The 27952-nt window shown below is 43.1% G+C and overlaps 1 protein-coding gene across 1 annotated transcript in view; it reads right to left on the bottom strand.

Annotated features, from left to right (window-relative positions):
• The window catches only part of ttn.2 (titin, tandem duplicate 2), a 216303-nt gene that overhangs the window by 50973 nt on the left and 137378 nt on the right, over window positions 1-27952 (bottom strand). Inside the window, 44 exon segments of the mRNA XM_062061968.1 lie at window positions 50-340; window positions 504-791; window positions 1081-1386; window positions 1485-1787; window positions 4090-4392; window positions 4506-4793; window positions 4875-5174; window positions 5388-5690; window positions 5777-6076; window positions 6163-6438; window positions 6535-6837; window positions 6911-7210; window positions 7301-7585; window positions 7684-8010; window positions 8097-8361; window positions 8635-9322; window positions 9435-11439; window positions 11580-11873; window positions 13459-13758; window positions 13869-14150; window positions 14245-14401; window positions 14607-14758; window positions 14822-14985; window positions 15097-15235; window positions 15324-15435; window positions 17087-17274; window positions 17425-17706; window positions 17771-18076; window positions 18195-18497; window positions 18575-18856; window positions 18948-19098; window positions 19270-19421; window positions 20536-20850; window positions 20928-21227; window positions 21837-22133; window positions 23603-23699; window positions 23789-24009; window positions 24095-24242; window positions 24439-24590; window positions 24667-24796; window positions 24871-25052; window positions 25134-25442; window positions 25525-25639; window positions 25848-26162. Coding sequence (XP_061917952.1) covers window positions 50-340; window positions 504-791; window positions 1081-1386; window positions 1485-1787; window positions 4090-4392; window positions 4506-4793; window positions 4875-5174; window positions 5388-5690; window positions 5777-6076; window positions 6163-6438; window positions 6535-6837; window positions 6911-7210; window positions 7301-7585; window positions 7684-8010; window positions 8097-8361; window positions 8635-9322; window positions 9435-11439; window positions 11580-11873; window positions 13459-13758; window positions 13869-14150; window positions 14245-14401; window positions 14607-14758; window positions 14822-14985; window positions 15097-15235; window positions 15324-15435; window positions 17087-17274; window positions 17425-17706; window positions 17771-18076; window positions 18195-18497; window positions 18575-18856; window positions 18948-19098; window positions 19270-19421; window positions 20536-20850; window positions 20928-21227; window positions 21837-22133; window positions 23603-23699; window positions 23789-24009; window positions 24095-24242; window positions 24439-24590; window positions 24667-24796; window positions 24871-25052; window positions 25134-25442; window positions 25525-25639; window positions 25848-26162 — 12976 coding nt within the window.

Below are 27952 nucleotides of genomic sequence, written 5' to 3'. Positions count from 1 at the left end.
TGGGTGACCTTTGTGTCAAAAAAGCATCAGTGGATTATGCTATGAATACCTGAAGCTCGCACACTGCCTGTGGTCTCGCAGCCTTCACCGATACCATAAGCGTTTTCGGCCAGCACTCTGAAGCAGTACGCTTGCCCTGCCTCCAGGTTGGTGATCCTATAGGAGATTTTGTGACACTCTACTGACACACAGGTCCATGCCTTCCTCTCTGCCAGACGCTTCTCAACAATGTAACTCTTGACGGGGCTACCGCCATCAATCAGTGGTGGATCCCAGGTGATGCAAGCATGGTTTCTAGAGGTCTCCTTCACTGTCAGGTTCATAGGTGGCCCAGGAGAATCTAAAGCGAGGGTGAGATAGTTGTATCAGAAGCAGTATAGCTCACAAGCATGTTTTATTTTGCCCTAAGATGCAATTTGTTTACGTATCTTGATTTTTTGACTGAGGCCAGAAACATGAGCAAGTCACAGGGAGAGACAAACATTTCTGATGTGATATCTTACCTAGAACCTTGACCACAATGGTGTAGCTTTTTGAACCACTGCTGTTTTCCAGCGTCAGCACATATTTGCCAGCATCATATCTGTTTATGTCTTCAATCAAGAGCAGGGTATCCCACTCCGATGTCTTGATCAGCAGACCCTCTCGGTCCTTCAGGTTAGCGTCCACCTTGCTCCATGTCACTTTTGGTGCTGGGCGACCTCTAAGAGGAACGTAGAGCCTCAGGGTGACGCCAGCACGGAGAACCAACACTTTCCTCAGGTCGGCATCTAGTTCCGCTTCTGGAGCAACTGAAGACAGGTTTATTAATTTATTTAGATTTGATTACTCTGTTTAGTCAGCCTGTTAGATTCATGCAGTTTAATTTTGGCTGATGACAATGCATACAGCAAGTGGAAAAAGCATACAGTTCTATGCAAAGCACAAATAATTTCTTTTTAGAAACAGGTATAACTGACCATGCAAGCTAGCTGTATTCATTCTGAGGATCATGGTTATTGTAGTTAAACCAAAATAGATCATGGGTCAAGATTATTGGTATTAGGCAAGAAGCACGAACATTAAAAAAAAGGAACATACTGAGGATGTCCTTGGCCATGTGGTTTCCAGGGACTTCGCTAGGCTCGCTGTAACCAATCTTGTTGACAGCAGTGATTCTGAACTGGTACTCTATGTCATGCATCAGGCTCGTCACCAAAAACTTGGTGGTCTGGAGCTTCTTGGGGACATTGCACTTGGTCCAATTCTCTGCAGTTGCCAGTTTGCACTCCACCAGGTAGCCAATGATCTCGCAACCACCATCGTAGGCTGGCTTAGTCCAGCTCAGGCTGATGGAGTTCTTTGTAGAATCTACCACCTTAGGGAAGGCAGGTGGGCCTGGAGGATCTGGAGAAGAGTAGCATTGATTGGAATGACACCACATGGTACTTACACTTAATTTGAATGATAATTTAAAAATCTTTAATTCTTAAAAATATACTCACAGACGGGGTCTACGGCCAGAGCAGCTTTGGATGCGTCGCTTGGTTTGCCCAGCCCAGCTTTGTTAATGGCAATGACTCTGAACTCATACTCAGAGCCTTCAGTTAGCTGAGTTGCTTTAATGGTCCTGTCAATCACGGGCTTACGGTTGACCTTGGCCCAGGTCAACTCTGTTGCCTCACGCTTCTCTACCATATAGCCGAGGACGGTTGCTCTACCGTCGTTAGCTGGCGCCTTCCAGCTCACAGTCATGGAGTCCTTGGTGATATTGGTAATGACAGGCGGCTCGCACGGGCCAGGAACATCTGAGGTAAAATAACGATCTCTCATCAGAAACAACAACCTTGTGTCTAACTATTTGACTAGGCAAATATTGATTAGCGTTCACCACTGTATATTTGGAAGGATTGATAATGATAATAACAATGCATGATAACCAGCGAAACCTCTGGACAACTCTTTGATCAATCAAATCCTAATAATGTCATACCACAACCAGTGGTGGGACTCAATTACCAAATTGTTTTAAAAAAAATCTGACAGGATCTCAATAGTTGACAACTGAAGATGTCAGTGATAGGTCAGGTATGGGGAGAAATGCCTTTGATGATAACGATAATACAAATCTTATAATCTAACAGGCTCACTCAACACCTTCATCCTCCTTGACCTCAGTTCTGCTTTCAAAGCTACTACCATTCTATACTTATCAAACTTTTTAAATACAGTCTTGGCTTAACTAGCATATCCCACTCCTGTTTCAGCACACTGACTTCACTTCTACTGCTTTGCTGCAAACAGTTTTATCTTTCAAAAATGTAACAATAAGTCTGAAACCATGCTCATCCATCCTATTACCCAAAACCATGGGCCCTTTTCCATCGCAGGAACTTTTACAGGAAGTTTTCAATTTACCATGGTAAATAAAAAACATAGCAAAGAGTCTGAAAGTCTGAAATCATGCTCATCCTTCCTACTACTCTGAACCATGGGCCCTTTTCCATCGCAGGAACTTTTACAGGAACTTGCCAATTTACCCTGTTAAATGAAATACCCGCCTGCATTTCCACCTACCAGGGCAAATACATTTCCACAAGAACCTTTTAGTTTCTATTGGCTAGATGGCACTTTGAAAAATTCTCGAGGAACTTTTAAGGGGCAGGCTGTGCTGTCGAACCCTGATTGGTTGAAACCTTTGTGGTGTTCAAAAAACGTTGTATTCGAATTTCAGCTGCCATTACTGTATGCACGGATAACTTATTTATTTCTTATTTCTTGTGTATTTCTATTACAATGTACTTGACTATAGCGAGAAAGAAAGGAACTTTCGAGTTGTAGGGACTTCTCTGGGGCACATCTCTGTGCTAAAGAACGTTAATTTAGTGGAACTATATTGTAGTGTTTTTACTGAGCCATAGTGTTTAAACTACTATACAGTTTAATGTTGTTTCATTCATTTCTAGAAACTTCCTTTTAAAACGTAAAGGTACAAAAAGTGGGCAGACTCTTTTCACCACATTTACTCAGTATTCAGCTGGATGTGAGGCTGCTCACTTGGAGTCTGTGACCTCATTGAGGATATTTGTGAAATAGATGAGACAGTAAACAAGTTGAAAGACGGTAAATGACATTAAATATTCACTATTTAGTTTGTTACATGCTCTAACGGTAGTAAGCGACATGCCATTTGTGTTATTAGTCTCAACCCAAGTTACTTAATGCTAATGCTAACAGGCTAATTCTAAATCTGATGTGTTTGTGTTGTCGCCGTAAGATAAACACTGACATTTATATATTATTATTTGCAGCTGAGATGGATCATTAGGACTCGCCTGACCCATTCATTATTCATCATTACCTTTCTGAATGTTACTCTGTTGACGAAAGCCCAAATTATGTAAACATCGGTACATTTTGTTTTTAAACCATATCGTTTTGTATATTTGTATTTTATTTACTTCCACTTTAGTAGAAGAAATATGACCTATTATTGACTGTTTAATAACATGGTATGAATGTCAAACATATACTGTACAACACGTCCACTCGTCATCAGCCTGATTTGTATAAACTACCCTGAACTGTAAAATGCTGTGGAAACACAAACCGCATAGGTCTACATGAACCTATAGTTACAGGAACTCAAATTTCCTGAACTTTTGGTGCAAAAGTCCTTCATGTTGCTCTACACTTTCTGCTCAACATTGATGCTTCTACAAGTACGCCTTCAAAATTTTGGACTACACGATTTAGTTTGTCCGTCACATCAACCAAATTACACACAAAAGGAAATCGCCCCTTCCGCATCACAATTTATCTTTCTCTGCCGCAGAAATCTTTATCCACTCTTGATTAATTCACCGCTAAAGCCTTCTCTACGGTAAAATATTAAAACTCCTCAATAAATGAAAATCCAATATGTCCAAAACGTATCTCACACACCCACACCAGAGACCACAGTACTCCATACCACCTACAATGCCATCAAAAACCTAGCCCTACATCTGTCTAATAATAACATGATGAATATTATTATTATCATAACAGGTTTTATTGTGTACATTTTGGTTACAAGCTAACATTAAGTGTAATTATGTCTGCACGCACCATATGGATTTTTGACAATGACAGGGTCAGTCATGACAGCGTCTCCCACGCCGTACTGGTTTTCAGCACTGACTCTGAACTGGTACTCGTGTCCCTCAATAAGTTTCTCGACTGAGCAGTCGGTGATGTGTCCGCTAATGTTGGAGGTGACCTGCGCCCAATTGGCCCTGCTGGTTTCACGCTTCTCGATGATGTAGTTTGTGATTTCGGACCCGCCGTCTGCCAGTGGGGGTTCCCACCGCAACTTGACACGGTCTGCAAACACTTTGCTGGTTTTCACTGAAGCAGGAGGACCTGGTTTGTCTACATTAAACAAATGGGAAGGTAATTTTAAGACAAAATAAACTGTTGTTTGTCTCACAGTGATGAAATGTTAGCTTAGTTGTATACTGAGAAGTCACACAGACCAAACTTACCAAGCACTTTAACTTTAATGGTAGCATACTTGCTACCATTGATGTTCTCAGCAACAATAGAGTAGTCGCCAGATTCCTTCCTGGTCACGGAATAGAGCTCCAGGAAGTGGACGTGTTTCTTCTGGGTCATCTTCATTCCCTCTGCCAGTACAAGAGGCACTCCGTCTATCTTCCAGCTCACCTTTGGCAACGGCTTCCCAAAGACCTCAGCATCCAGGAAGGCGTTCGCGCCGGCTTTAACCACAATCAGGTTCTTCATGTTGACCCCCAGTTCCACACGAGGAGGAACTGCACGGATAATCATGATAATTTGTCTCATTGTTGTCTCATTATTCATCAGTGAATTGCTAATGTTTGCATGAGTCCTACCATTCTCTGCAATGACAGGGATGGGATCAGACAGCTCTGAGGGTAGGCTGATGTTAACAGCAGTTTTGGCGATGACTCTAAATTGGTACTGTTGTTGCTCCTCCAGACCAGTCACCACATAGTTTTCTGTCTGGATGCTGATGCAGTTACTGTTGCAGCGTGTCCACTTGTCTTCTGGAAGCTTACAATACTCCACAAAGTAGCCAATCAGTTTGCTGCCACCATCATGCTCGGGCCGGGTCCACACCAGTGAGACTGAGCTCTTAGTCACATCCATGGGCTCAGGTTTACCTGGAGGGTCTGGTGGAACAAATATTTTGTATATCGAGTGATGTGTTTCTATATCAAAAGTACACTCTATTAAAAAATTTGATTTCTAGGAATTATACTTAGTTTGTGGAAATCTAATCCAAAATAAAAGGTTATCTGTTAGGTCAGTGTTCTGATGAGATCTTTTAAAATAAAATATTTACATATGAATAATAAGAGTATTTTCCTAGGAGATTTTCGTACCGACAGCAGTCCTGGTGGTGATGAAGTCAGTCTGCTTGCTGTGTTTGCCCTGTCCAGCTATGTTAAGGGCAGACACCCGGAAGGTGTACTCCAGGCCTTCGATTAGACTGGCGCAGGTGTACTGAGTGGCTTTCACCACAGACTCATTAGCCCTGACCCAGAGTAGACTGTTCCTCTCCTTCTTTTCGATGTAGTACCCAATAATCGGGCTTCCTCCATCGCTGTTCGGACGCTCCCATGAAAGGATGACAGAGTCCTTATTGATCTTGTTTACCTGCAGGTGTATGGGTTCACTCGGAGGATCTGGAGGCAAATGGAAGATCTATAGTCAATCTTGTCTGGAGCAAACATTAAACTAATGGTTCACAAATACAGCAGTTGCAACTCACCAAATGGATATCTGGCAATCATCCTCTCGGAGTAGATTGGCACAGAGATGCCAAACCTGTTTTCCGCACGGACCCGGAAGCTGTACTCTGTGCCGGGTGTCAGTTTGGTTACCTTGAAGCTGGTTTTGGTGCAGGAAGAGGACATGGTGACCCAGTCACCCTGGCTAACGTCACACCTTTCCACAATGTAGTTGGTAATATGGCTTCCACCATCTTCTTGAGGAGTGTTCCAAAGCAACGTGCAGGCATCAATGTCTTGCTCAGTGATTTCAAGAGGAGCTCCGGGAGGCCCTGGAATGTCTGCCAGCCAAAGAAAACAAATGATTGTGAATAACTAACCTAAGTATCAAAACATTTTTTCACACCTAATATATCTTATAACTGACCCATAACAATGACTTTGAGGATCTGGTTGATCTTGGCTGTGCTGTTTTCAGCTGAAAGGCTGTAGTAACCACTGTCCGCCCTAGTCACATTCTTAATGATAAGTGTGCAATTTGTAAGTGTCTTGATGACAGAAAGGCGATCAGAAGTCAAGACGTCTTCGCTGCCCTGCTTCCACTTGCAAAAGGGAGCGGGTTTACCCGCCACAATGGCCTCAATGACCATTTTAGATCCTGCTCTGACTGTCACAGTGTCAGGCATTATGATCTTTGGAGCCACTGAGGGAGCAAGAGTAAGCAATAGTTATTGTTCTGTTAAGTCTATTAGCAGAATCTGTGAATGTGAAAGTTGGACTTTAATGCCAGTTTACTCACTGAGCTGCTCCTTGACCTCAAACACACCCTCAGCCTCCCGAGGAAGACTGACTCCAACTGAGTTCCGGGCAGCAACCCTAAACTTGTACTTCTTCCCTTCTTTTAGGCCAACGACCACAATAGTTAAGTCCTTGACCACTGAATACGGAGTCCACTTGCCCTCTGGTGCACCCTCCTCCTGGTAGTCCACAACATAACCGTTAATCTTGGCTCCTCCGTCTCTGAGGGGCTTTAGCCAGCCAAGTGTGGCACTGTTCTTAGTAATATCCAAAACATCCATCTTCTTTGGTGGATCTGGCTCACCTGGAAACATCAGCAGGTATTAGGCACAGATTAAGAAAATGTAATTACAAATAGTTTGTCCCTTAACACTCACTGATAGGGTCCACAGCCAAGTAAGACCTGGGAGAATCCTGAGGAACTCCAATTCCATACGTGTTGCACGCCATCACACGGAAGTAGTACTCAATGCCAGGTGACATGTTGGTCACTTTGAAGCTGGTCTTCTTTAGGTTGTCAACGCACTTGGTCCAGGTCTTCCTGTCCACTTCCCGTTTTTCCACAATATAGTTGAGGATGGGGCTTCCGCCATCATTCTCTGGTGGCAACCAGGACAGCTGAGCTGTTGTTTTCGTGACATCAGTTGCATCAAAACCACCAACGGGACCAGGTGTATCTGCAGCAGTATATATTCAACATGATAAATAATGTGATCTCCCAAATATATATTTTTTTACTGATAAGTAAAGTTGTATCTGTTTCTCACCGAGCACTTTCACATGAACAAAGACAGCTTTCTCTCCAGCAGAGTTGGACAGAGTCAGTGAGTATTTTCCAGAATCTTCTCTGGTGCTTTCAGGGATGACCAGGAAAGACATGGTATCCACTTGGTCTACATGACCTCTGCGAGCCACATTGTCCACGCCCACACGCTTCCAGGTCACCTTGGGTGCGGGGCGTCCTCTGATAACAGCAAAAAGTCTTATTGGACAGCCAGCCCTTACGGCAAGACCTTTCCTCAAACTTGCGTCCAGGTCAATCTCGGGAGCCTCTGTTGCCACGAAAACACATCATCAGTGACAGATTATAAATAGGATAAATCTATTAATTTGGTAGCTCATTGTTTGGTAATGGTATCTTGTTTCTTACCCAGGATCTCTTTGGGGGAGATGGCCTCCTTTAAGTAGGCATGACGTCCCCAGCCCACCTGATTTTTGGCAGAGACTTTGAACTCGTACTCCTGTTTCTCATCAAGCTGCCCAATGGTGAACTCTTTGAGGACGAGTGGCCCATGTGTGTCAATCCTCTTCCAGCCTTCTGTGGGCTTTTCAGGGTCCACCTCACTTTTCAGTCTCATGTCCAGGCTGTAGCCAATGATCGGGGCACCCCCATCATATACAGGTTTAGACCACGAAAGCGTGATAGAAGTCTTTGTGCTGTCAGCCACTTTTAGGCCTGCAGGTGGGCCAGGAGGTTCTGAAGAGGTAAAAAAATATTATTTGTTCAATAGGATACATGAATAGGGTTTAATCATTGCAGTGGACTTGCAAATGTTAACTGACCAATTGGATCTTTGGCTGTGACGGGTCTGGAGGGTTTACTAGGATCCCCTAGACCAACTTCATTTTCAGCCTTGACCCTGAACTGATAGTCATGGTTGGGGATCAAGTTGGTGACTTTCATGCGTCTCTCAGAGATGGGACTCTTAGTGCATGGCACCCAACGCACAGCCCTCTTTTCCTTTCTTTCCAGGATATAACCGGTGATGGACTTTCCTCCATCATTCTCAGGTGGAGCCCAGACCACTGTCATCTCCTCTTTGCTCACCTGGATCACAAAAATATCGATAAACTTTCAAAACAAAACGGGGTGGCAGATGTTTAGGGCTTGACTCAGTAAGGATTAAGGCTTTCACACATCTTGAGTCTTACCACAGCATTTATGTGGCCATGACTGACATTTATCAGACACAACGTACAGTACGTGCTCCATACAAAAAAGTGTAAAGTCAATATCCCATAAGAGATTACATCAAGCAAAATACAGTATAGGGTAAAATTCAAGGCTGGTTTTCAATTTCCAGGTAAATTTACAACTAACCTTTGTAACCTCTGGGGCATCAGGTGGTCCAGGTCTGTTAAACTGAGTCTTGACAGTGACAGGTTTGCTCTCCATTGAAGGGCCAGTTCCCATCTTGTTCTCAGCCCTTACTCTGAAGATGTACTCATTGCCCTCAACAAGACGTATGACGTTGCAGTATGGCGTGACTACGGATGCAGAATAGGTTGACCAAACCATCCTCCTGGTTTCACATTTTTCCAGGATGTAACTGTCAACCTCACAGCCTCCATCATCCTCTGGCGCATCCCAAACCACTCTGCACTTGTCGGCTCCAATACCAGTGACTTTGAGGTTCCTAACAGGGCCAGGAACGTCCAGGACATTAACATGAGCATATGCATTGAATGTTCCGGCAGAGTTGGTGGCAGTGACGATGTATTTTCCAGTATCAGTGCGTTTTGACTTGGTCAAAAGGAACTTGGTGTAATCAGGACCAGTCTCGTAGGTGATTCTGGGGTTGTCTCCAACCGCTTTGTCCTTTGTCCACTTGACTTCCGGCTGAGGTTTTCCTCTCAGGCCGGCCTCTATCCTGACAGACTCTCCGGCCTTCACCGTCAGTGTGCCGGCCAGTCTCAGGTCAAGGACTGGCTTCTGAATCTCTTCTCGCACCAAAATATCTGCAAGTTTAACCCAACCACTCTCCCCTCCTTCATTGATGCTCTGCACCCTGAATAACAAATCATTTGCATTAGTACTTTGAAGATTGTGACACAAACAAAAGCAACCAAGTATTTGCAATAAATTCTGAGGCCACAAACTGCATTGATGCAATAACGTACCTGAAAGAGTAAGTCTGGTTTTCAACACATTTGTCCGCTAAAAAGAATGTGTCAGTTAGGATGCTAGTGTTGAGTTTTTCCCATTCCTCCGCATCTTTGGGTTTGTATTCAAGGTTATATGAGAGGTTGGGGCTACCACCATCATAATCAGGCCTTCTCCATCGTAGATAAACATGGTTCTTGCCAATGTCGGTCGCCCTGAAGTTCTCAGGCTCGCCTGGCTTCTCAATGGGGTCGATGGCTAGCAGAGGGACCTTGGTCTCCACAGTGGGTCCAGGTCCCATCTTGTTTTCTGCACAGACACGGAAAAGGTACTGGTGGCCCTCCATCAGCTTGGTCTTGATCTTGCGATTGGTGCAGTGTGAGGATATCATTGACCACATGCTGATGCTCGGCTCTCGGCACTCCACAATGTAGTTTGTGATCTCAGATCCACCGTTGTCTTTAGGTGCATCCCAGTTGATCATGCATGAGTCCTTGGTGACATAGGTCATGTTGAGATTTTGGCAGTGGCTTGGCCTGTCTAGCACATTGACGGTAATGTCACAGGAGGCTTCTCCGCCCACATTTGAAGCTTTCAGAGTATATTTGCCGTGGTCAGCTCTTGTGGCCTCCTTAATCCTTAGTTTGACCACAGGTAGGTTCTGCATGATAGTTGTACGCTTGCTGTTCTCCAGAACAGTCTCATCCTTTGACCATAGCACTTCAGGGTCAGGACGGGCTTTAATGTAGCCAATAATGTTAATGTTGTGTCCAGCACGCACAGTGACACGCTCACGACATGTGGCATCCATTTCAATCTCTGGAGGGATAAGGATGTCTTTAGCAGTGACTGACTCTGGAATCTCTCTGGGCTCGCCATCTCCAATCATATTTGAGGCATAAACTCTGAATCTGTAAGTGAGACCCGCCTCCAGCTCCTTCACTGTGTATGCACAATGCTTGATGAAGTCATCCAGATTTACTTTTTTCCAGTCTTTAGTATCAGCCTTCTGCATTTCCACAGTGTACCCCAAAATTGGGCTGCCTCCATCTTTGGTGGGTTTAGTCCATACTAAGTCTGCTGTAGACTTGCTGTAATCTTTAACTTTAGGATTGACTGGAGGGCTTGGGACAGTGATCTGCCTGCAGGGCTTGCAAGGATCAGAGATGGGAGAGGGGCCACTGTAGCCGGCGCTATTCTCAGCAAATACTCTGAACTCATACTCATTTCCCACAAACAAGCCCAAAACTTTGTATCTGAGGTCTCTGCAAGGAATCTTGTTCACACGAATCCACTTTCCTCCTATGTGTCTACGCTCAATGATGTAACCAGTGATTTGACTACCACCATCAGACAAGGGCATGGTCCACCCAAGTGTAACGCTGTCCTCAGACACATCATGTGGCTGTGGCTTACCAGGAGGACTAGGCGGCATGAAGGAATGCTCTGCAACAGTGGGCTTGCTCTCAAGAGGAGCACCGATGCCCATCTTATTCTCAGCGCGAATGCGTACAACATACTCAACACCCTTCTGCAGGCGGGTGATATTGAGCTTTGTGTCAAGGCTGCTTGAACTAACTCCTCCCCAGGTTTCCTTATTGGAATCTCTCTTCTCTACAATGTAGTTGGTGACAGGGCTGCCGCCATCATCCTTAGGGGGACGCCACTCGATCATCATGGAATCTGGATTGACCTCCAGGATGTTGACGGGTCCAATGGGTGCAGCTGGAACATCCAGGACAGTGACATTAAGAGCCGCTGTTTTAGTCCCAGCAAGGTTTGAAACGGTTAGCAGGTAGGTGCCCGTGTGATTTCTAGTGCACTCGTTGATGCTGAGAACGGTGGAAAAGTTATCTGTGTCGATCTTAGTATTGCCTCCACTGGTGAGCTCTTCTCCTTCAATCGACCATTTGGCAGTAGGTACTGGAATTCCTCTCATGATAGCAGGCAGCCGGATGGTGGTTCCGGCTTTAACAATAATGCCCTCCGCCAGCTTGACATCAACCTCAACGATTGGAGGCACTGTTGATGAAGACATAAGTTGTTACTGTATTTTGTATATAATTCTCGGGAAAAAAAACAATACAATTATTTAATCAAAGCAGCAGTTTAAAGAACCAGTATTGACTTGATCATTGGATTCGACTGTCCCTTAATCTCACCTAGCTTCTCTTGGCAAAGGATAGGAAGAGTGGTGTCAGGTCTGCTGAGACCTATGGCATTCTCTGCTCTTACTCGGAAGCGATAGGTCTTTCCTTCCTCTAAGCCTGTAACATGACTCTCTGGGATGCTGACAGTCTTCCACTCGCACCATTCCTTCTCTCCTTCCACTTGATACTCCACCAGGAAGCCAGTGATCTCACTTCCGCCGTTTCGGTCAGGCCAATTCCACACCAGCCACACCTCTGTCTTATCCACGTCAGCATGATGCAGGTCTTTGGGAGGACCAGGTGGGACTGCAGGAAAAAGGTGTTAAACATTTAATGGAACTCTTTAAAATACTTGGGGGATGATTTACTACAACAAGTGCAAACTTGATAACACATGCAAAGCTGATCTACTAAAAGTGTGCAAAGTGAATTGCATCTGTTAAGTGAGCAGAATAAGGTGCGCAATTGCGTCTCTGTCTTCATAATTATGCAAAATATATGGTGATCATCAAAACACCCACAATAGTGGGAGAAGAAAATGCATATATATTATACAGATTTATCAACACTCGTCACCGTTTTGAGAGCACTATGATCATGTTTTATTTGGCGCATTTGAAAAGAATGCACAAACTTGACTGTCCTACGTGTGTGTGTCAACATATTTGAACTGTCAAAAATAAAAAATATTAGACATATTTTGTGTATTCAGCAACATCATTTTATAATTGTATAGCTGCTGGATGACTTAAGGGACTGATTCACAAATTAAATTGATGCGTTTTGGTGTCATTTAATAATTTTTTTTTATTGACTTTCCTTTATTTTATACATAATATATATTAAAAAGAAAGAAAAAATGGTGTCAATGTAGATATACTGCACGACTGCTTCTAAAATGCACAGAAAAAGTGGTATATGTCTCCCGCCTGTTTGAAAACATAGCAAAACGCCACAGGTAATAACATGAATGTGCAGTAAATGAGTGTCTCCATGGTGATACTCCGTATATTTTATACAAAATGTTCATTTAAATAATGCAGTCTACACCACTTTTCAATTGCACACTACATGCAACACGCCCACTTATAGCACACGCTATTCTATAGATTACACACGCTGTTTAGCATGAGGTATTTGGATCTTAGTATATCAGGTCCTTGGTCTGTAGATTACAATTTACCAGAATGCAGACTATAAAATGTAATTTATTTTGCAATTATGGGTGTATGTGAAAATTAGGCTATATTGCAGTGACTCTCAAACTGTGGACGTGTACCACTAGATGTACACAGGCTCCATCTAGTGATACGCCAAAAAAATCACTTTATTCAAGTACAGTGTTTTATTTTCCTATATTCAAACACAGTGTTACTGTTCAAACTGTGTGTACTGTTACAGTGGCCAAAAATATTAAATATAATTGTTAAATGTAACATCTGTCTTGTTTTTAATGAGTACGTAGGCCTACTATGCTCGTGTATTTTAATGTTGGTCACTATGGTGGTACTTGGAGAGCCAAGTTTTCTCTGAGGTGGTACTTGGTTAAAAAGTTTGAGAATCACTGCTATGTTGTAACAAAACATGTTAAATTAAAATAAATTAAATATATTCTGATTTTTTTTAGTTATTAAGGAGGGTTAATTACACAAATACCAAAAATATAGAATTCCTGATTAATTAATCAAAGGCACTTGTTTGAAAAAATTTAACTACTCATCACCTAATAAAAAGTAGAAAATAATATTTTTCTTAATGTCCATTTTGTTGCATGGGTCAACTTTAAAGAAAATCAATAACTTCATCCTGTGAAGGATATATTTAAGATGTCGATCACAATCAGTATTGACATAATGAAGAATTAAGACCTGGACAATGCACTGTTACTCACAGAGTGGATTCATCGCTTTGATGGCCTTTGGCGTCTCCACGTATTCGCTACGGCCGTATTGATTCTCAGCGGCAACTCGGAATGTGTAGGACATTCCCTCCATCAGGTGCTTTAGCATCATGCTGCGCTTCTTGGATGTGGAGCAGACAGGAACCCACTGACTGGAGAGTGAGTCTTTCTTCTCCACCACAAAGTTAGTGATGCGAGTTCCTCCGTTGTCCTCCGGGTCTTTCCAGGACAGGTGGGCTGAGTCGCTCCTAACATCCGACACTCGAAGGTGCTGAATAGGACCGGGTTTATCTGAAGCCAAAACCAGTTAATTATGAGTTGAGAAAAACTAAACATGTTCAAAACCGCCCAAATCAAGTAACAACTTTTTAAAAAGTAAGCAGAATGTGGTCCTTCCTTACCAAACACCAGCACTGTGCAGGTGACGGTCTTAGACCCAGCAGGGTTTTCGACAGTGAGTGTGTAGTCTCCACAGTCACCACGGTTACAGAACCTCATTTCCAGCTTGGTGCCGTCTTGATTGGTCTCAATGTCCGCCCTTGTCGGCACCTCAGCATCGTTCTTCTTCCACAGGACAGTGGGGAAGGGGATGCCTTTGATGGTAGCCATCAGAGAGATGTGTGTGCCAGCCACAGCCTTGACTTCCCGAGTCATTCCAGCATCCAGAATCAACTCTGGAGGCTCTAAAGCAGCAATGTAGACATTAAATCTTGATTTAGATATACAACCTATTACCTGATTGAAGTGAAATTGTTTAATAACGCCTAAGTTGCTCACCGAGTCTGTCCTTCACCCTGACTGGTTCTTTTATATTAGCAGGGTCAGACTCCCCAGCAGCGTTGACAGCCATAACTCTGAAGCGGTACAGAGATCCCTCTTCCAGGTTGATCACCTTAAACTTAGTCTGTTGGCAAGAATCTGGAGTCTGGTTCACCTTGTGGATGATAGCAGGAAAGATGGATGTCCATGAATGCAATATAGAGATATTAAACATTGTTCAAATCTTAGGGTCATTTTATGAATAACTCTAATAAGTATTTTATTTCTAGTTTAGTTTTAGTAACTTAAATTGACAGGAAGATAGAGGCTCAGGTTAAATAAAATCAACCATGTGACTCATTGATAAACCAACGACTGACCTTGTGCCACTCCTCATCTCCAGCCTTCTGAGACTCAAGGAGGTAGCCTAAGATCTTCCCTCTGCCAGTGTCAGCGGGTGGCTGCCAAGAAAGACTCACTGACTCCTTGGTGTGGTCCACGGCCTTCGGGTTTAGTGGAGGGCTGGGCTTGACTGTAAAAAAGGAAGGGTTTATGTAACCAGACCAACAAGTCAGTGTTGTGTTTTACGTCTTACCGATGGGGTCTTTAGCAAAGACGGGCTTAGAGGGTGGGCTTGGGTCTCCGACGCCTATGATGTTCTCAGCGCTGACTCTGAACTCGTACTCACAGCCCTTAAGTAGGTCCGTCACCAGGTATTCCACCTTGGGATGGATCCTCTCTGTGTTGCAACGAACCCATCTGGAACGCAAACATTTCAACTGATCCGTTTGCTATTGACAGGAATTCACTTTCGATACGACAAGGCTGACGAGTGATTTGGAGCAGCAGCAAACGCTGATATGTTTGTACCTGTTGGCCATTGTCTCTTTCCTCTCCACAATGTATCCTGTGATTGGCTTTCCTCCATCAGCAGGAGGCTCCCAACTAATGAGGGCACAGTCATGGTACACCTCCTTCACCGTGGGCTGTCTGGGCGCATCAGGCACCTCTGTGGTGCAAACACATACTCAAAGTTGCAGTGATCACTTGTTTTAATATATCAATGCTTGCAAAATAAAAGCCAACTGAACACTTACTGAAAATGTCTTTGGCCCTTGTCTCTGCAGACAGCAGTGGTTTGCTAATGCCGTAGATGTTCTGAGCCATTATCCTAATGATGTATTCGCGACCCTCAATCATTTTTGGCACCTGAAACGACAAAAGTCAGTTTTCTTCTCATCAAGTACTCTTCTCGTATCATGTAAAGCAGAGGTGCACAATCTTTTCCCACTGACGACTGGGTACAAAAAAATTGAAAGATGCAAGGGGGCCACGTTGATACATTTTGTGCAACGTGAGATGCTTATTCAAATCCAATGTACAGTGGTACCTCAGCTTATAAGTGAACCAGTTGACAATTTTTTCCCATACACAGAGCGTCTATCGACCCATTTTTATGCTTTAAGTTGCGAACAAAACTTTCAAGTTACCTCTCCGCCGCAAGAGTCGAGAGAAAGAGTGTGTAGCTAGCTAACTGCTCGTCTACACCATACGGAAGCAGAATAAGTCGATGACGCCAGCCAAGGACATTAAAATAACTTCAAAGCGTTGGACGTTTAGCAATAAAAATCTTGAGAATCTGCTGATGGTCTGTTTGACGAAGAAGCAGCTCGAAGGAATACTGTAGAAGTCTGCTATCCAAGGTACATTGTACAATATGATTACATTAGTTCATAAACTACTTGAGTTGTCATACATTCTATTGTATTGTTTTATATATTTCTTATGAAAAAGTTAGTCATATTTTTAAAAGGCTTGTTACATGTTAAAATGGTGTGGTATCGCGGGGGCCAAGCACAGATTAAATTGTTTTTGATTCATTTCAATGGGCGACTCGGTTTCACAATATGAGGTTTTTAAAGTACAAGTGGGTCACAGAACCAACTAATCTCGTATCCTAAGGTACCACTGAGGTCAATATATGTATGTATCTGACCAACACATCAAGATCTTAGCCTGGTGTTATAGGTGACAAAGGAAATATCAAAGTAATATCTAATAATATATGTAATGAATAACTACAGAAGGAAATTTGTGTAAACACTAAACCTTAATGAAAAATGTGGAATTACTTTTGGGACCAGAACATCTGAGAATCAGGGGAATTTTTGGGCTTGAAAAATGTGGAAGTGCCAAAATAGCATTTGGAACATGTGGAGTTAGAGAGCCTGTTGGAATGGTTTAAATTGGTTGATAAATGTGTAAGTAATAAGAATTCTCAAAATCATTGGGAGTTTTTGTTTGAGAAATTTGGGTTTTTGTGAAAAGTAGGAATTTTTGGAATATGGAAGCTTGTTTTAACTTGAGCCAAATGTTTTCATTTTGGAATGGGTTGAATCGGTTGAAACAATTTGAAAGTAGTGAATGGTACAGAGCCCACATGAGGGCAAGGAAAAACTCACAACCCCAATGGGACGTCGATGTGAATGACTTTTTGAGAAACCTTGGAGAGGACCCCCCCCCCCCCAGGGGAGACCGGATGCAATGGACGTTGAGTGGGTCTGACATAATATTGTGAAAGTCCAGTCCATAGTGGATCTAACATAATAGTGAGAGTCCTATAGTGAGAGTTTATAGAGCCCTTGTGATTAAGGGCTATATAAATGAACTTTGATTGATTGAGGGTCAATTGAAAAGGAGCATAAAATGGCCAACGGGGAGCGCTTTAGACACCCCTGCTGAAACAAGTCTGTACCCATTTGGCATTTTGTCTTCATTACTAAAGATTCCAACATGCTGTCAATTCTTTACATAGACAGAGTGGAGTCTTCTGTGCAAGTGTTTCGCCTGAAGGGCCCACCTTGCAGGTTGTCCTGGTGCAAGATGAAGTCACGGGCATCCACAGATCTCTGTTTGTGTCTCTCTTCTCAATGATGTAGTTGGAGATGGCACAGCCTCCGTCGTCCAGAGGTGGCTTCCAGGAAATGACCATGTGGTCCCTGTAGACCTCGTCAAACACCACGGGGCCCTCAGGAGGTTGAGGAGCGTCTGGCAGGTGAAATAATTCATAGGTTAGTATCCCTGTCTCCTTTATGAGGACTTTATCTATCAGGAGTTGTTTTTTGATGTGGAAGACACAATCTGTAACATTCTCACATAAGTCGTTTTGTTCAGTTCGTGAATTCTGTCTGTACCTACCGACCACAGTGATAGCACAGATTCCGGTGCGAGTTCCAGCTGCATTTTCCACGCTGACGCAGTAGCGTCCGCTGTGGTCCCGTCTGGCCTTGATGATGTTGAGACTGAGGTGACGGCTGGTGCTGTGGATGCTGATGTCCTCGTCAGCCTTCAGCTCCTCGTCATTCTTTGTCCATGTGATAGTTGGCACCGGTTTGCCGCTGTAGCGTCCCGACAGTGTACAACTGTCTCCCACCTTCACCAGCATCTTGTCTCTGAAGTCCAGGTCCAAAGATGGTGGTTCTGAGGGGCAGAGAAGTACATAAACGTATGCTGCTTATTTTGCCTATCCTGCTGTGTTACTCACCAAGCTCGTCTTTGCACTGGACGGGTTTGGTGGCAAAGGAAGGTTTGCCTTTTCCCACTTGGTTGACAGCAGACACTCTGAACTCGTGACTTGAGCCTTCCTTCAGTCCAGTCAGTGTGAACTTTTTGTCCATTAGCTTGTCTTTACCGCCAACACGAGTGAAGTTGTCTCTGCCAATCATGCGCGATTCAAGGACATACTCTGTAACCTCCGCACCACCATCGTACTTTGGTGGCCTCCAGGCAACAGAGATTGAGTCCTTAGTGACGGCGGTGACTATCAGGTCTTCTGGACGCTCTGGTACGGCTAAGAGAGACAACAACATTGACCTCTGTCACTTCATGTGTGGCATGACCTTAGTTTGGTTTTCAAAACTAGCTATATTTTCCAACACATGGTCACAACAAAGATGTGTCCTACTTACAGATGGGATCTTTGATAAGCACCACTCTATCCGTCTCGATGAAAGGTCCCATTCCGATGATGTTCTCAGCAGCAATCCTGAAGAAATAGCCTTTACCGTCGAGCAGTCCCTGCACCACGGCGTTGTTCCTGGTCACCGTGTAGGACACAGAGGTCCAACCCATGCGGTCTGACTCCCTCTTCTCGATGATGTAGTTGGTGATGGCGGAGCCGCCATCATCTTCAGGAGTGTACCAAGTCAGCTTGCAGGAGTCATTGGTCAGGTTCTCACCAGCAAAGGGGAGACCGACTGGTCCAGGGACATCTGAAGGCGAGAGAGTTCTTATTTTAGCGCTCAACTTAACAGAAGATTCCTTAAGACATGCGGCCCTTTGAACTCACCCAAGACCTCCACAATCACGGCTTTCCTCCTTTCACCGCCCTCGTTCTTTGCGCAAAGCGTGTAGATGCCCTGATGCTGGCGCCTGCAGTTCTTAATGACCAGAGAGTTGGAGATACCTGTTGTCTCCACCTTGGCTTCTTTGGGCACCTCAGCGTCATCTCGGCACCAGCTGATCACTGGAGCTGGTTTGCCGGACACATAGGCAATGATTCGGATTGTTCCGCCAGCGTGGACAACAATCTTCTCTTTCACAGAGGCATCCAGGTCCATCTCAGGTGCAACTGAACAGGGACAGATGATCAGCAACAAAATGATGAGTTCCATACATGCTTTGCTTTTTGAAGAAAGTAATTTGTTTGAGCTCCTTCTTACTTGTCCTATCTTTCACTTCGATCAGCTCGGACACAAGTCCTGGATCGCCAACACCGGCCGCATTTACGGCTCGAACTCTGAAGCGGTATAGACCTCCTTCTTTGAGGCCAGCCACCACAAACTTGGTCCCTCTAATCTCTGTATCTTTGGCCTGGAGACCGAAGACAACAACAATGAAAAACACAAATGCTATTCAACAAAAATGAAATCTGACCTTTCTGGTAATACAGAAGGTTGGAAAATGCTTTACCTTATGCCAGTCCTTCGCGGCCTCAGGCTCCTTCTCCTCCTCACCAACACTCAGTAAGAGCCTCCTCTGAGCTTTCTTTTCCTCCTCCTCCTTGTTCACCTCCTTGAATTCCACAATGTAGCCTGTGACTTTTGAACCTCCATCCACTGTTGGAGGGATCCATTCTAATTCGACCGACGACCTGGTCCAGTCTATCACCTTAGGAGTCGGAGGCCCGGGAGGCTCTGTATGTGCACAAACACACACACAAACACACATGCTAATGATGCTAATGCTAAAAAAATGTCTGTACGGCATCTACATGTTGACAAGTAAGGATTGGTGAAACTAAATCCACGGCTGTGTCTCAATTCACGCTAGGGATGGATACCTTTCAAATTTGAATCAGTATAGTACCAATTTCCGCTACCTGGGAATACATTTTCAACACTTTTGCGTGTGTTCAAATGTGTTAATAAATGTTATTTGCTAAAAAAAAAAAATCTAACTTTTAAATTATTTTTCTTCGTATAACAGTGGCCTCTGATCCAGTTAACTTGTTGTTTTACACTTCTGTGACTCATTGGCAAATATTGTTTTGTATTATATAGTACACTTTGCATGCAGTTGCAATTCTAAGACAACAGACTACGGTGTGTTGCCTGAGTCAGGAAGTTTTTTTTCTTTTGAGTCCTACAAAGTGTTTAAATTGTAAGTATTGTATTTATTACCCACCAACTGTTTGATTTTAATGTGCATCTTGGTTTTGGTTTTGATTACCCCATTTACAGTGTTGCTATTGCAATGCAAAGTCACTAATGTTAATCTTTCAAATCCAAATGAGCATCGAGTTAGTGTTGCCATACTGTACTTTTGAGCGCCTTCTTGCTTTGTTGGCATGCGAAATTGTAACCTAGAGACAGTCCGGCTGGGTTCAGTTCTTGTTTATCTGCCAAGTGCGTAAGCCTGTGCTGAGTTTGCCACTGGACGTGACGTCGCATACAACAAAGGTATCGAAATATTGAACGGTTTGATTTTACGTGAATCGTTACCCGGTAATACTGTACCTACGAACTTGGGTCAGTACTTATAAATTTACTGAATTTGGCACCTATCCCTAATTCACGCACAGTCCGACTTATATTCAACATTTTCAGTACAAAAGTACTTTCACACTGAGAAGTATGGCAAAATGAATTTGACTTTCAGTACTCTGATATTGCACTTCTTGACACTTGTGTCTCAAATGGAATACTTCTGTCAGTACACTTAAGAACTCTACAAACTGTATACAACCACTTCTTACATACATACATATTACATTTAAATGCTGAAACAGCTAACTTCTTGCTGACTTACTAATGGCGTCTCTGCAGAGCATGGGATCGGAGGGCACACTGGGTGGGCCGGAGCCTGCAGCATTGACAGCCGTGACTCTGAACTGGTACATGGCACCCTCAAGCAGGCCTGTGACATCCCAGTTGTTGCCAAGTGGCAGCGCCCGTATCAGCTCGCGGCTGACGCGGACCCAACGCTTACTGGTGGTCTCCTTCTTTTCAATGAAGTAGCCTGTGATAGGGGAGCCGCCATCGTACTCAGGCTCCTCCCAGTTCACTGTCATAGACTCCAAGCAGACGTTGGTCACTGTGGGCTTCTCACACTGACCAGGAACCGCTGCACAGAAAGAGCATCAGCATCAGTACAGTTCCTAAATTGTTCTTTATGCTTTTCGCGTTGATATTTGCACTTACTGAAGAGGTTTCTGGCCTTCTCTGGCTCGCTCACCAACGGCGGCCCGACACCAAACTTGTTCTGTGCCATTACTCTAAACTCGTACTCGTGGTTCTCAGTCAGGCGGGTGACCAGGTACGCACACTCCTTTGGGTCGTTTGAGATGTGAACCCAAGATTTCCGGTTCTCCTCGCGCTTCTCAACAACATAATTGGTGATTTTGGAGCCACCGTCATCTTTGGGCGGGTTCCAGGACAGCCCAATCCTCTCTGCGAACACCTCAGTGAACTTGATTGGTCCTTCGGGGGGGCCCGGAGGTCCTGTGGGAGCCATTAAAGACTTACATCAAAGTCAAATCAAATCAAAGCCTAGGTATTAGAGCTGTGAATCTTTGGGCACCACATGATTTGATTAGATTCTTAGGGGTAACGATTCGATTCAGAATCGATTTTCGATTCAAAATCAATACTTTTTTACTAACATTGGATGCCAGTTCTATGATTAACTACATTCCTCCATAAAATAGATACACAGCTCTGATTCATTTCTACATTGCTAAAAAGAAAACTGGTTTTGTTCAATAAAATGATTCCCAAAGATTTAATAAAGACAAATACAAATAAGGCAACAAGAGAAGTATCCCACACTTCTCTTTTGTAAAGTAAATCTGTACAGCAGATATGATCATCTACATCAACAATATGATTTGCCTGAGTGGCTGGACAGGACAGATTGGGGAAAAAAATAAAATAAGTTTTTATGGAATCGATTAATTATTAATTTATTATTAATTATTACAAATAGGAATCGCAATAAATCAGAAAAAAATGTTGACACCCCTGTTATGTATGGTGTAAAAACAGTGAAATTCCAATTTTACTCCAAGGATTATTGTGTGTATCATAAACTTGAAAAAAATGTTATCTCACCAAACACAAAAAGCTTCAGGTCCTTTGTGACCGTGCCCAGGCTGTTGCTGGCTGTCAGGCTGTAAAGGGCGGTGTCCTCCCTGATGGCCTGCTGGATCAGCAGGGTGCACTTTTCCTGGCTGACCAGTTTGTTGATGTGCTGGTCATAATGGATGGCGGCCTTCTCCTCTGGTTTGGACTGACCGGCTTTGTGCCAGGTGAGCGCGGGGAACGGACAACCGCTCACCTTGGCAACAATGCTGATATCACAACCTTCCTCGCTCTCCATGACCTCGCGCAGCTCGATGGTGGGAGCGCCTGAAACCCAGGGAGAAGACAGATGCCCTATTACCTCATTACCATACAAACTCAAGTTTATGGTTCAATTGCTCTCTGAAGGGGTAGCCGTTTAATATAGGAAAGCTAAAAACAATTCAGCATAAGAAGAAGGTACATAATTTTGTACTGACTTTTTTGTGAAAAATACAAATTTTAATCAAATTCAATCACACTTGCAGAAACCCGTATTTGTTTATTGTTGAATCTAAACTGAGTTTTTGTCTCAACTGACAAAAGCATTAGAAGAATCTCAATAGTCTCGGGTAGGATATTCCGCTTTTGCTTTTCTTTTGTTTCAGTACACCCTTGCATGTGGAGGGATGTGAGCACCTTTTGGAAAAAAAGAGGAAAATTGAGAAGAAAAAAGAAACATTTCTATTGGCACGAAATGCTGCTATGCAAACCCTGAAAGAAAATGTTGAAAATGAAGACTACATTTCTTGCAATTTGGTCTATTTCCGCACTTTATTTTGCCTTTAGATTTATTCTCATCTACCAACCTCCTTTGGCTGTCTTTTTGACACTTAAATGTCCCATGTAATGTACCACAGAATGCTTTAATTTTTATAAGTAGATAATTTATTAACATTATTATCATTGAAAGTGTAATGTAAAATTGTAAAATATGCATGTAAATAATTCAGAAAACGTTTCCCCCTCGGGTAATATACTTACGGTGTTGTGACCTCTGTCAACAATCCGTCACGTCAAAAATATACCTTTTTGCTGGCTACTAATAAATACTCTAGAACTGACAGTGTTCGGATTGTAATCATCTAAATATTATTAGCAGGAAAGTAGACAGCGGTCAATGTTGTGGCTCGGAAAGCAAATGGAGACGACAACAAGTAGATGGTTAGCTAAATAGCAGGCTTGTTTCGGTGCTCCTGATCATCGTCCCGTCCTGCAATTCAGTGCGGCGTTTAGGCAGGAGTAACATAGAGTACCTGCGACTGAAGCAAGCGTTCAACAAATTTTGTTTAGATCGTATTTTTTGTATCTTTAAAAAATTGTGGAAGTGATATTTGACGCGAAAATGAATGTTTAAAAACGCAAACTTTTGCGAAAATTGCCCTCGCCTGCATCTGTGATTGAACAGTTATTTTTTTGATGTAGCGTATTAACACATTGGGCCTAAAATTAACCCCAAACCAAATAAAAGAAAAAATGACTGTGGAAATTGCTATTGTGTATTGTCATGAATTATTCATACAAGTAAAAAAAAGACAGTGAAGTTGAATTGTTTACCTTCAAAGCTTGCATCCAGTTGAGCAACCATTGTAACGACACAGATGAAATCATGGTGAATGTTATTAATAATAAGTTTGGTTTTACTTGATTTACTTATACTACTTAAAGATTCGTATGCAGTTTGAAATTTTCACTTTTAACACTTGTCATCATCTCTGGCACGTTCAGTGACTCCAAGAGATGGCGGCTCTACTCACATGTCTGATCCCTAATGAACAATGGTCCGGCGGTGGCAGAGGGTCTACTTGGTCCGGCAGCATTCACAGCTTTCACTCTGAACTCGTACTCTCCTCCCTAGGTAAGAGCAACAGCTCGGCATCAGTGCATTTTGTCTTGTATGATCTGTAACTCAATTGTACAAGCAACAGGACTTTAGGACTAACCTCTTTCAAGTCCTCCACTACAAACGTAAGCTCCTCAACATCTCTCTTGTTGCACTGCTTCCACGTCTCCTTCTCTTTGCCGCTGGTGTCCCAGCTCAAACGCTCAATGATGTAATGCTTCACAGGAGAGCCCCCATCATTTTTGGGAGGTTCCCAGCTCAGAGTGACTGTGTTCTTTGTCACCAGATTGACCTTCACGTGTATAGGGGGGTCTGGTGGATCTGAAGGCAGGCAAGAAGATCATTATTAGCACACAAAACAATTCAAGTCAGTGGTGTTTAGGAAGAAAAGTAGGCTTGTTCTCACAGATTGGGTCCCTGGCCTGAGCAGGGTCCGTGGTGATGGCAAATGGACCGAATCCCAGCCGGTTCTCGGCTCGCACTCTGAACAGGTAGTTCTGTCCTTCCAGCAGGCCAGGCACCACGAAGGCTTGACTGGCGCAGGCGGCATTTACCTGACAACCAATCAAATTATCTAACGGTAAATTATTTACAAACTGCAGCATTTATGTTGAACTTGGTGAGCAACATCGACTTTCTACTCAAGAGTTATTATTAAGTTAGAAAATACAATCATTCAGCAAACTCACATGTTATGAAAAGGTATGTTTCTTGGAATTTTCGCCATCTCGAACATAAGATAACATTTACCTTAGTCCAGGCTTTGTCAGTGACACATTTTTTCTCAATGAAATAGCTCTTGATCCTTTCTCCTCCGTCATTGTCAGGCAGTTTCCAGATCAACCTCATGGTTGAACGAGTGATGTCCGTCACCCTCAGCTCTTTTGGAGGTCCGGGAACATCTGAGCCATGAAGAAATTGTTAAAAGACCCACTGTAGTAAAAGAAGCCATTTACGTCTCAAAAAATGAAGTAGTACCGAGGACGTTGACTCGGACGTTGACATGTTTCTGTCCAGACTTGTTCTTTGCGGTAATGGTGTAGCGTCCAGAGTGGCTTCTAAGACTGACAGGGATGGTCACAGTGGATGTGGTGTCTGTAGACTCAACCTGAGAAAACACAAGCACGTTGAGCATGGCTCATGTACACCTAACAGGTTGTACTTTTGTTTGGAATAAGTCACCTCAGAGTCCACTGGAAGTGTGTGCAGTTTTTTCTTCTTGTGAGTTTTGGCTTTGCCATCAAAGTCCCATGTCACCTTCGGTGTAGGACGTCCCTTGATGATGGCAGGGATCCTGATTGGATCTCCAGCACGGATATACAGCAGGTCATCCACCACAAGGTCAATGCTTATGGAAGGTGGGACTAAAACATAAGCGGAAACAATCAATGACAATTATTTACGTCGGTTTGTTTTTGTTAGCTATTGTAGGACAAAAAACTTACGCTGGACATCTTCAATCAAGACCTCGCTGGTGCTGGGGCTGGGGTCTGATTCGCCAATGGCGTTGACTGCGATGATTCTGAAGCGGTAGCGTTTCAGCTCACGGAGACTGGGCACGGTGAACTCAGTGGTGGGATGCAGGTGGTCGGGATCGTTCACCCTCACCCAATCTGATTTGCCCTCATCCTGGATCTGGATGATATAGCCCTTAATGGGGCTTCCACCGTCCTTCTCCGGTGGCTTCCAAGACAACATAACGTTGTGTGTTGTCTTGTCGACCACCAAAGGAGCCGCAGGCATGCTGGGAGGTGCTGCAGGGTACAACGATTTTGGTTTGAGTGGCAAAAGAGAAAGCTTGTGTACTTTTATGCAAAAGCATGATTAAACACTTACTTAGAGGGTCAACAGCAAAAGCTGGATCAGATGGTCCACTGAATGGTCCAGTTCCTGCTGAGTTGAAGGCAGCGACTCTGAACTCATACTCATTTCCTTCAATCAGGCGAGTCACCTGGCAGGAGAAGAACAAATTGAGGTCTAGTAGTGACCTGATGATTACAGAAGATCCTTTCTTCTATCAAGCATGTAGTTTTCACTATTATTATCATCAATCTTAGATGTTACTAGAAGGCACTGTTATTTTCCACAAAGCACAACTTTGCTCAAATGGAATTAAAGGATCCAGATGGGTATCAAGATTAAGAGAGATCAACACGAACCTGGTACTCCCAGCCTTTCATTCCCCTTTTGGTAACTGGCATCTTATTAACTTTGGCCCAGTAGGCAGAGCCTCTGTCCCTCTTTTCCAACCAGTAGCCGATGATCATGGAGCCGCCGTTATCTAGTGGTGGCTCCCAGGTTAGGGTCATAGAGGTCCTTGAATACTCAGTGATGGCCGGTTTCTCTGGTGGGCCTGGGAGGCCGAAGGGGTCTGTGATCTGAACTTCCTCCGTTGTGCAGGGGTCAGACTTGCCATAGCGGTTCTCGGCTCTTACGCGGAACAGGTAGGCTTTGTTGGTTTCCAGGTTCCACACCTACAGCAGCGAGGGGGAGGACAGTCTTTATTTGCGCACACTGTAACTACACTGTAATTTGGATTTTAACAAATTGTCCATCACAACAAAGTAAGAAGAGTTATGACAACTTCAACTAGAAAAAAGTGCATAAACTCATTAAAAAACCCATAAGAGTAAATAAATTCAGTTAACTTCAGAAAATACCGTAAAGTTCGGAGTAAAAGCTGCTAGTTTTTTCTTGCGCTTTAAACCCTGCATTTATAAAACAGTACAATTAATTTATGGATTTTTCTTTGCTGACAGCAATAATGCAAAAAGTGACAAAAAAAACAAACAAGCAAATACACTGAATAGGTGCGTTATTGATTGTGCTATGGCGCCATCTTTTGGACGAGTTCGCTCACTGCAGGTACTGCGGTGCTGCATTGCCCTTCTGAGCTTTCAACCCGATGCACAATTGCTGTTCGGTCTTCTAGCCGTCCATAGCGTTTTTACTCATATGGATTCTTCAAGAGTCACTCCAACAACATTTGTACCTTTTACAGTATAACTAAAACAATTCTTACTTACTAAACCGTCCAATGCGTGATGTCTGTAGGAGTGTTTTGATGTACATTTGTACGTGCTAACGTAACAAAGCTAACGTCGTTATCCATCCATCCATCTTCTTCCGCTTATCCGAGGTCATTAGCTAATATGCTAACACATTTACAAGTGTTTTTGTTTGTATTATTAACTTACAATGCATTGTTTTTGTATTGTTTCAGTTTTGTAAATTCACCAAAACATCACTGTAGACTTATTGAGTCTGTTTAGCTGGTTAGACAGCTAGCTTCCGCAGCTAGTGGGTCCATGACGATGACTTCTGTTTTGTTTGATCAGCCGTTTTACTGCCGTGTTACAGACATCATTTGGAAACAATTAAGGTATCTAAATAAACATTTACAAAAGCTTTCCGTGTAAATAACTATTTTTGGTAACACTTTAGTATGGGGAACACATATTCACCATTAATTAGTTGCTCATTAACATGCAAATTAGTAACATATTGGCTCTTAATTAGTCATTATTATGTACTTATTAATGCCTTATTCTGCATGGCCTTATTATACAATCAGTAAGCCATTAACTAAGAGTGTTCCCTCAATAACCTCAGAATTATTGCTTTTTAGTAACCCTAACCCTAACCCGAACCCTTATATGTTCCCCTAGTGTCCAAATAACTCTAAATTAAGTCTTTGTTACTTTAATAAGCAACTAGTTAATGGTGAATATGTTCCCCATACTAAAGTGTTACCCTATTTTCAAAACATATATATCTGCTGGTCATAGTCCGGTGTGGCTAACATATGGAAACATTTTTTTTCTCCCTACAATTTAGTGGGTGCGACTTATATACGAGTGCGCTCTATAGTCCAAAAATACAGTAAGTCAAGGTGGGTCTTTCAACGTCACACGCAGTGTTGAACCTTGAAATAATAAAATAATAAAATAAACTGGAAATCTCATAAAAAAATATGCAACATAAGGTGGCCAGAAATATTTCTATAATGAATAAAGCAAATTACGTTCTAGACCACGGGTCTGCGAGCCGCGGCTCTGGAGCCGCATGAGTCTCTTCCATGCCTCCGCCTTGGCTCTCTTTGGCTTTGAAACAAAATGTCAAATGTCATAATGGTTATTTTATTTTAATCTATTACATTTTATTCATCTAGATTATATTAATGGAGCAGTTGTTATTTTAGAGAGTTTGGTGATCTTGTAATATAAAAAGAGAACATATTTTTATATTTTGAAATGTACTTCAC

The sequence above is a fragment of the Entelurus aequoreus genome, linkage group LG10, assembly GCF_033978785.1.
Source record: "Entelurus aequoreus isolate RoL-2023_Sb linkage group LG10, RoL_Eaeq_v1.1, whole genome shotgun sequence".
NCBI lineage: Eukaryota > Metazoa > Chordata > Actinopteri > Syngnathiformes > Syngnathidae > Entelurus > Entelurus aequoreus.
This window is presented reverse-complemented; position numbering and strand designations above follow the sequence as displayed.